The sequence below is a fragment of the Saccostrea echinata genome, unplaced genomic scaffold, assembly GCF_033153115.1.
Source record: "Saccostrea echinata isolate AGI-Se365-2 ecotype Australia unplaced genomic scaffold, CSIRO_AGI_Sech_v1 ptg000054l, whole genome shotgun sequence".
Taxonomy (NCBI): Eukaryota; Metazoa; Mollusca; class Bivalvia; order Ostreida; family Ostreidae; genus Saccostrea; species Saccostrea echinata.
The window spans coordinates 26,673,367-26,683,928 of NW_026889803.1; the positions used below are offsets into that span (position 1 = coordinate 26,673,367).

General features: G+C 34.6%; 1 protein-coding gene across 1 annotated transcript; it reads left to right on the forward strand.

The window, feature by feature from the left end:
• The first annotated feature begins 3,495 nt into the window (after window positions 1–3,495).
• On the forward strand, window positions 3,496–5,009 carry LOC133206325 (proton-coupled folate transporter-like). The gene has a single exon (XM_061342284.1). It carries the CDS (start codon window positions 3,661–3,663, stop codon window positions 4,984–4,986), a length of 1,326 nt encoding a protein of 441 aa, XP_061198268.1. The 5' UTR covers window positions 3,496–3,660; the 3' UTR covers window positions 4,987–5,009.
• The last annotated feature ends 5,553 nt before the right edge of the window (window positions 5,010–10,562 follow it).

Sequence of the window (10,562 nt, forward strand, 5' to 3'; positions counted from 1 at the left end):
TCGCTATGTTCCTGTAATAAACACCATATATAAAAATCTGTGCTTTCTATACATGACGGTCAGGAGTAAATTATTTCTAAGCAGGTTATTGTCTGGCTAAGTGAACAGAATCAATGGCTACACAAGTCTCTCGATATCTAATGGAATAAAAATTGGGAAAATCTACTCCAGAATTCTTTGAGCCGTGTTATAAGTGCCAAACTGTTAATTTGCTGTCAAATACTGTATTTTATTCCCCGTTTAACAAAGCCCTTACAGTGTGTCGAAATGAAAGCGCTCATGTTGAATAATAAGCGAAGTCAAAAGTTGATTTACCAGCAAATTATTATGGATTCTTCACTGAGCTTCAGATTAATTTCGATCTATACTCCATGTAGTGATTAATATTAATAATCGCCCATAGAATGGTGAAGTAAATGTAGACATCTATAATAATATTTTAAAGATTAAATGCAACTAAAAACCTCTGTTAAATTTTCAAATACATGTAATTAACAGAGGGAGTGGTTTTTTCCCCTTAAACTGTCCTTTTCTTGTTCTTAATAATGAGGTCTATCATGCACATCTTCTAAGAAACCTCCTTTTTTTCGTAAAGTTGTTTTATTTGTTTTTATATCTTCCTTTTACAACTATTTTCACTTAATCTATCATATAGAATTGGCGAATGATCGAAAGGTTGATTATTTATGGTTTCATCGGAGACCCTTCGGATCATATGCAGACATTTTTCAATTCAAAATCCCCCCAAAGAAGAAAAAGATATGTGTAGTAAATTTGGGGGGACCAAGAGGTTAACAAGATTTTATTTATAATTCTTGTCTTAATGACCCCCCCCCCCCCCCCAATAACAATGGCTTGAAACTGTAATTGTTCCACAAATTCTTCGAGAGATGACGTTTTCCTTGTGAAAACATTAGGAACGTATCTAAGATCTAATGCAACATTCCCTTTGGAATTTGTTTGAAACGGAAAGATTTTAGGTAAATTAAACCCAAGGGAACAATATTTTAACATTGTACGCCTTACCTAGGTGATGTTAATGACATGATGCGCAGAGAAAAAGAAAATCTTTTTACGACTGTTGGGATTGGGAAAAAAACCTTGTTTCTTTGCTATTTTTAATTCATTCTCTCATGATATTCACACTCTGGTGAAATTGCTTTTGATATTTACTTCTTTTGTGAGAGTTCATAAAAAGGTTATTTTTAAACGTACAAAAGTCATGCACTAGAGTATGTTTTGCTTTTCATTCACTTAGCAAAGTAGTTAAGAATGCATTTGCTTTAAATTTTAATGATTGTAGAATTTCTTTTCCCGTAGTGGACCTCTTCTCACATTCAGTAGCTCTACTGTTTGTCTGTCTGTCTGTCTGCATATCCGATGAAAATATTTTACATTTTCAAGTTTTCTTGGAAATATTAGAGACTTGTTACAAAGCATCTTTGGGTAAAAGGAGATAATTAAGAAATTGTGAAAATATAATGTTTTGTTCATAAATCTTCTTTTACTAACAACTGGCCGAGAAATGAAAATTCATTCAATCAAAAGAATGTTTGAATAATGCCCTCCAAGGCTAGGGTGGGGCAACAATATGAGTTTTACATTTAAATATGCATATACACGTATACAAAATTTCTACAGAACACCGATGCTATGAATAGTCATTTCAGTGTGCAAGCGTCCCCATGTAGTGCAGGTTCAAATTGAGCAAGGTATGACCCCTAGAACACAGAAGACGGAATATGAAGATAACGAACAGTAATCAATCTTAAAGTCCACTGAAATACAAATTTAGAGCAGAGCAAACACGGACCTTTAAAAACATCTGAGGTGGGATCAGGTGCCATGGAGAAGTAAGCATCCCCTGCCGACCGGTCACTCCCGCCGTGTGCTTATAGTCATGATCAGGCGATCGGAAAAATCCGTAGACATTTCAGTGTTTAAATAATGGCCTAACAATTAGTATGGAAAACGTCAGCCAGCATTCGACTTAATGGTAGATTGTACATATATATGCTGACAAGGCCATTGTATCGACCATAGAACTTGCGAAATGATGACTTTAAACGAGACTGTTGATATTCTTGTCTCATCAACTTGTTTGTCAATAGCTTGTGTCGTTTTAAAACTTGTTCGGACGTGGAGCATGCTCTTGCATGATAAGGGGATAAGGGTGATAAGGGTATATTGCAACATAATTCAAGGAAGTTGACGATGGAAAAGTTGAAGTCATCACGTTTATCATAAAGTTTTGTTGTTAGGTTACCATTAACGTTTTTTTCTAGTAAAATGTCTAAATATGAAACAGGTGTGTCAGACTCTGTGGTATCTTTTATTTTAATTTCACTTGGATATATCGAGTCGACATATGATTGTAAGGAACTATTGTTAATTGATAATACGTCGTCAATTTATCTAAATGTCGAGTTGAAGGCCACAGCAAGTGTCTTCTTCATCTCAAGGAGAAGTTTTTGAATAAATATTTCTTCATATGAAAATAAAAATACGTCTGCTTATAACGGGGTGCAATTGGTACTCATGAGAATTCCGACAGATTGGTGGAAGACCTCATTGCCAAAAACTGCATAGATATTGTCAATCAGAAACTCAAGCATCTTTTTAATATCTACTCCAGAGTACTTGTGTGTACAGTACAATCAGAATGTTTTTAACAAAATAATTTTGTAAATGACCAATGATAAAGTAAGTAAATTTCCGAGTTCCATATTTATTAAAAAAAGCAGCTGTCTATGATGTCGGAAAGCCTTGACTTTAATTTATTATTGGGAATGGTTGTATAAAGTGTTGAAAAGTCGAACGTTTTGATGTTATTGATTTTGGTAAAATTTTGTGATTTCAAATTTTCTAAAAGTTCCTTGAAGTTTTTAGTATCCACGTCTGATTAACACCACTTCTCGAATATAGTGTTGTACAGTACTTCTGAAATTGAAATTCAATGCTCTACATATACTGTATGCATGAACATTCTTGTGTAAAATATCAGTGCTTCAAATAGTCAAATAAGCGTGCAGGCAGTGCTTGGAAAAAAAGTATTTTAGCTTCTTCAAGTCACAGTCTCTTGATTTAAGAAGAGTAGACTTTGAACGTAGACTTTTTGCAGAACAGCGAATTTGAAATTGGTTGTATAGGTATATCTATGGAATCAATGGTATAATTATGTGATTTTCAATTTAGTTTCAAATGACTAAAAAGTGATCTCACCTACTGATTTGGAAAAAAAAGCAATGACTTAATTTTATCCCGTTTTTGAGCATGCATTTTCCCCCTCATTTTTATACACATTGATTCGTCTCAAATACATGTTTTCAATGTGACTGCTGATGGTCACGGATATTATAAAGAGGAATATGTTTTGAATCTAGTTTGATTTTGAATTTATAATTTTACGCTTTTTTTTTAAAATTATTTTGCAGGTTCTGAAGTTCTTCATGGATCCTATGGAAACTGAAAAGATAATATAGGAGTTCCGTCATGCCAGACTTAAAGATCAGTCGTCAGACTGTATCTAGCTACATTTCACAAGTATTTTCAGTAGCCTCGCTTGGTTGTTTTTACGACTGTGAGGTGGATCTTGTGTTTCTGCTGTACAGTGTTGCTGATTCATTGCTTGACGCCATTCTCAGACCTAATGTACCCCAAATGGTTTGTTTTACCATGTATCCGGAGCACACCCAACAATGTAGACACATGGAGATGCACGCAGGAATACAAAGTCATGTTCAAAGAGAGTCCACGACATATCTCATCCTACACAAACTTCTGACAAACACGCCAGCATTGGTCTTAGGGATGTTTTGCGGCGCGTGGAGTGACAAATATGGTCGCAAGCTTCCTATGGCTTTACCGTGTTTTGGAACAACATTTGCTGTGTTATTCTATATGGCTGCAAATATGGCATATGAAGGATCAACAAACCTTTTCCTGTGTGGATCTTTTGTTCATGGTTGTTTTGGTAAGACTGCCATGATCAATATGGCTGTAAACAGTTATATTGTCGACGTTACAACAGTTGAGAAACGGACTAAAAAGTTGGGGATCTTAGCAGCTATGCAGTTCTTGGGTATGTTTGTTGGGTCTTTGCTAGGAGGGTTGTTGATAGATTTAACATCTGTCCTGACGTCATATTGCATTGTATCCGCAATAAGTGCTGTCGTTGTCACCATGACTTTGCTTTGCCTCAGAGAAACAATTAAAGTTGATGACGACGAAAATTTATCTCCATGCAAGTCTTTCTTCCAAGGCAGCAATGTACAAGATTCATTCAAAGTTCTCACAAAGAACAGAAGCGGAAATATACGAACTAGTATATTTAGTCTTTTTCTTATCGTCATACTTCATCAAACATGTAGAACAGGATTGACTGACGTCACTCTGCTTTATACTGAAAAGTCCCCACTTAGCTGGCCAACCTCTTGGTTCGGTTATCTTTCAGCAGCTGAAAATGCTGCCATGGGCATCATTTTGTTGGTACTGCTTCCGGTTTTTTCTAGTGTTGCAAAACTGAACGATGCAACAATTAGTATGATTGGATTGTTCTGCGCATGCGTAAGATTTGTGATAATGACTTGGAGCAAAAAGACCTGGATGGTCTGGCTATCGATGGTGATTGGAAGTGTAGGTGGCGTTATCAACTCTCCAGTTCGTTCTCTTTTGAGCAAGATGGTACACGAAGATGAAGTTGGGAAAATGTTTTCCTTACTTGGAAGCGGCGAGACAGTAGCTAAATTCTGTGCTGTATTTTTTACCTATCTGTATGGTCACAGTCTGGACATTTTCCCTGGATTGCCTTTTATATTAGCAGCCGTTTTATACATTTTTATGATAATCATAATGCTTATAGTGCATATCAATTCAAGAAAATCGACTGATGAAACTCCTACATTACCCCAGGAACAATCAAATTTAGAATTGAGTCGCATTAACTATACGGCGGCTGAAAATACCCCTTGTAAGAATCGGGACTGAAAAAAAGCTAGTTGTTATTGCCACTATCTTGTGTTTGCAACTTAAAAAAAAATACTTGTATGAGACTAGAATTTTGCAATATGTTGAAACTAGCTGCAGAACTGTAGCTCTCCGAAAAAATACATTGACAGACCGGAGAGCTACAGTGCCACCCATTGATAAAAGTGTATATTTATTGCGCACAAAAAAGTGCGCTGTTTCTCGATTTTTTTCTCCGTGTTTTTCAAACTGACATCTCAGACTTTTACTAATCGTGTGTTCCTAAGATATTCTTTTACTATTTCCACAACAAAACACTTCTTATAACAGTTGTTAATAGCCCTGAAATTGAGACCAACGAAAAATTCGCTTATATATAGTTATACTACCATTTTGGGTGGCAAGATAATTCGGTCCTGCGCGCTTGGTGCAGATGTCAGCTATGAGTAGTTGATAGAAGGCAAAGGAAATTTTGAAATCGAGATTTTGTGCAGTTGAGTTAATAATTTGGAGAAATTAATTCAGAACCGAGAGCAACTTTTTGTGTGCAATAAATATTCAGTTTTTTCTATGGGTGGCACTGTAGCTCTCTGATCGTCCGTCCCAGTATTTTTTTTTCAGACCAGTGAGCTACAGATCTGCAGCTATGTTGAAACATAACAAACTTATATAACTACATGTGATTTGATCGGATTGATTGTACTAAGTTTTCGTTCCATCAATATTTCTCGTAGAGCATAGTAGATAGTATTTTTAACAAAATATTCATGCCATCTTGCCATAAGTTTACTGTACTCAAAGACGATTGCACGTTTTGCAATTTTAGTATATTTTTCTAATTTCGCTTACTAAGTAACTGGGCCCGAGGCTCAAAAGAGACTTACTCAAAAATTGTTGTTCGTCGTTTGTGTGTCCGTATTGTAACTGAAGACTGAACTACGTGTAGTTGACTCTAGCTGCTGGGAAGCCATGTTTTCGACATTTCGTCAGCTTAAAGAGGATTATGATTTTGGCGTTCCCTTCTCGATTGCAATAATACTGATTCTTAACTTAGTTTTTGGTTCTTAGGCAAAATCTGTTCAATGAGCGTGGATTGTAGAGCTAGATATCCGAAGTAAAAATGTCTATATATCTCGTGTTCATATCCAGTTTGATGCGAGTATGGATTTGAAATTGTTGAGAAAACATTTTTCTTGAAACGAAAAAGAGATGTTGCGAAATGGTTTTCTTCTTCATCGTCTATCAAGAATTGTGATATTCAAACACGTGATCGATAAAATGGTTAACGTAATTGAAATTCTTATAAAATGAAAAGGTTATTAATCGTTATGTTTGTTTAAATTGATATTTCACACAAATGTACAGTTAACGGCGAATGGGAAGTTGAGAGTTTTACAGACAAAGGCAGACTGCTGCTGAATAGTTGAACACCGAACTGTAAGAGATCAATCAACGTATGTAAACAATTTATATCTCGTTCTCACTAAGAAATTACAATAAAATATTAAATGTAAATGAAAGTGTAAACAATTTAATGTTAAAGGTTATTGGATTATAAATATGGATTTTATACATTATGTATAAAGTTTTTGATCTTTCCTAAACATTGCAGAATTGGGTTTTTCCAATTAACAAGGTTTTTCAAAAATAAAAAAATAAATATCAAAGATTGTAAATTAAACTAACGAATATCACCTCTACTTCGAACATTTATCTGAACGTTGATAATTTTTGAGAGGATGGAACGTTGATTAATAATTACGTTGAGGACATATTGCCTGTTCCCTCGCCTCTTCAAACATGTTCAAGAAGACTGTTCAGTTCTGAGGTACAAATCTGCTTTCAAAATTACTGAATAACTTAACTATTGTTCAGTAATATAAGATATATATTTCTACAAATAGTTCGTAAGGGTAAAAATTCAGTAATGTACTCTGAAAATGAAATGGGTTGCCACAAATAATAATAGAAGTGAGAAGGAGAACAAAAAGTGTTGAGGTACACGAACGTGAAGTAGTACTGAAAAATAATTAATAACGATTCTCGAAAAAGTGGTGCTGATACAATTGATATTTTCAATTTTCTTTTTTCCCCCAATAATCAATGTAGTTATTATAAATAATTCATCGATAAGTTTTTGTTTGTGAAAAATAAAATTAAAAGATAAATCATATTTTGCAATTGTAATGTTGATATTGTAGAACCGTACTTATAGTTGTGATAATTCTAGTGGTGATAATATAATTATGTGATTGCATAAAAAGAATCTGTACAAGAAAACACGCATATAACGAACAAGCCTATTGTGCATTTACTTATTGCGAAATGGCATCCATTTCCCAATGAGAAAAAATGACGAAAATTTTATCAGACAAAATATAAATTTTGTTTATAACAAGTTGTTTACAACTAACCCTAAAGGTTCGCTATAAGCATGTTTTAGTTTTACTGTATTTTATAGTAAACGTGTGCTGTAGTAATTCTAATATGAATTATAGATTATACTTTGATATATATTGAAAAAATATTCCAGTTTTGAAAATTACTAGTAAGAGGCTAAATTTATTCTCCAGTAGTGTTTAGCACATGTTAGAACACCAAGTACGTGGTCATTACCATTGTTCAAATGTTGTACATAATTATTATAAAATATTTTCAAAATAATTTTAATTGAAAATATACATTGCTTTTTATGGCTGTGAGAAAGCTTTTTACTAAGTATACAGTGTATGTTGAACTGGTTACTAAGAAAGATTTTCATATTTTTCTGATGAAAAATATTTTTTTATCAGTGCTAATAAGTAAAATTGTATAAGAGTATGTATATTACAGATTTCTACTTATATACTTGTGTCATGCTGGTCTGTGGCATAGCAATAGTTCTGTCACAATTTTTATTACATTTACATTCGAAATGATCTCAAAAGTTCTTATTAGTTTTGCTTTGTAAGAGTGTGTTAGATGTTTCACATTTAATTCATAGAATAGAGAAAATAAATGCACTTCACTAGTATTTAAGGCTGAATTTTCTATATCGATAGAACTTTTTATATCTATTGTCGGAAGCTCCTGCGCTTTATGATAAACTCATTACTCATGTGTAAATAAAACAAAAGCAAAAACAAAGTTGCTGTTGTGCTGATCCTTTGCTTACTAGTATTTCAAATTTCAAATAGCCCTCTGGTTGAGAAAATTCGGACAGACAAAGCTACAGATCCATCCATTGTAAAAACCTTCGATTTACGGAGCCGTTTTCTTTTATTTTCCTTTTTTTTTGTCGCACGCTTCGGGTATTATTTTTATGCCCCCGGATCGAAAGATCCCGGGGGTATATTGTTTTTGTCCTGTCTGTCTGTTTGTCTGTTTATCTGTTTGTCTGTTGTCAACTTTAAACTTGCCCATAACTTTTGATTGGTTGGAGCTATGGCTTTCATATTTCACATGTGTATTCTTTGTGACAAGGCCTTCCTTTGGATACCAACAACTTTGACCTTTTGACCTTGACCTCGGACTTTGACCTACTTTTGAAAAACTTTAACCTTGGCCATAACTTTTGAACAGTTGGTGCTTAGGGTTTCAAACTTCACATGTGTATTCCTTGCGACAAGACCTTCCTCTGGATATCAACCACTTTGTTGGAGCTAGGGCTTTCATACTTCACATATGTAATCCTTGTGACAAGACCTTCCTTAAATACCAACCACGTTTGACTTTTATTTAAAAAACTTTAACCTTCGCCATAACTTTTGAACAGTTGTATCTAGGTCTTTCAAATTTCACAGATGTATTCCTCGAGACAAGACCTTTCTTTGGGTATCAACATTTTTTATCTTTTGGCCTGGATTTTGACTTGCATTTGAGGAACTTTAACCTTCGCCATAAGCTGCCATACGGGGGCATCAGTGTTTCACAATCACATCTTGTTTTAATTGTGTGCAATCCTCCGCTAAAAGCATGGTATTCGTTTATTAAACGTATATTTTACTCCCAATCTTGTTACTTTATTTTACCTTCCAATGGTCCCAAACAGCTCTATGTGGCTTTGGACTGCCAGTTTTAAAAACTTTGCATTCCGACATCCATTTTGAGGTCATGCTGTCGGGGATCATTGAAAGGTAAATAAAGTATCAAGATTATGAGTAAACAAGATGTGTTTGTGAAACATTGATGCCCCCGTATGGCAGCTTATGGCGAAGGTTAAAGTTTCTCAAATGCAAGTCAAAATCCAGGCCAAAAGATAAAAAATGTTAAATTTGAAAGCCCGAGCTGCAACTGTTCAAAAGTTATGGCGAAGGTTAAAGTTTTTTAAAAGTAAGTAAAACGTCAAGGTCAAAGTTGTTGGTATCCAAAGGAAGATCTTGTCACAAGGATTACATATATAAATTATGAAAGCCCTAGCACCAACCATTCAAAAGTTATGGCCAAGGTTAAAGTTTTTCGAAAGTAGGTCAAACTGCTATGTCAAGGTCAAAGGGTCAAAGTGGTTGGTTTCCAAAGGAAGGTCTTGTCACAAGGATTACATATGTGAAGTATGAAAGTCCTAGCACCAACCATTCAAAAATTATGGCCAATGTTAAAGTTTTTCAAAAGTAGGTCAAACTCCTATGTCAAGGTCAAAGGGTCAAAATGGTTGGTATTCAAAGGAAAGTGATATTACAAGGATTACATATGTGAAGTATGAAAGCCCTAGCATCAACCATTCAAAAGTTTTGGCCAAGGTTAAAGTTTTTCAAAAGTAGGTCAAACTTCTAGGTCAAGGTCAAAGGGTTAAAGAAGTTGATATTCAGAGGAAGGTCTTGTCACAAGGAATACACATGTGAAGTTTGAAACCCCAAGCTCCAACTGTTCAGAAGTTATGGCCAAGGTTAAAGTCTCATAAAATTTTGCAAAAGTGGGTCAAACTCCAAGGTCAAGGTCAAAAGGTCAAATATGATGGTACCTAAAGAAAGGTATTGTCACAAGGAATACACATGTGAAATATGAAAGTCATAGCTCCAACCAATCAAAAGTTATGGGCAAGGTTAAAGTTGACAACAGACAGACAGACAAACAGACAGACAGGACAAAAACAATATACCCCCGGGATCTTTCGATCCCGGGAAATAAATATAATGGATGGCATGTGCTTTTGGTGGTGAATCTCATATAATACACGAAATAATTCCCGAAGTGTGCGACAAAAAAGCGGCGCTGTAAAATCGAAAGTTTTTACAATGCTTGGATCTGTAGCTCTCTGGTTTGTCTGTTCGAGTATTCTCAACAAGAGAGCTACAGTTCTGTAGCTATCCCGCTAAAGACGAGACCAAAAGTTGTGTTCATTTTGATATTTTAAAAGTATTATATATATATCTAAATGAAATTTTATGGCAAACATTTCAAAAGATAGAGCTATAAGTATATAAAATTTTGTTGGTAACATTCGATTTTCAAAGATTTTATAGCAGTTATGACCTTATTTTTGGATAAACCCTCTTATTTAGTTTGATAGAATTATGGTAACTGTGAGGTTAATATAAGTAGTAAGTGGCCATTTTTGATGTGAATGAGGATGATAACCGACATTTCCTTATACATACTCAAACAAGATGTGTTTGTGA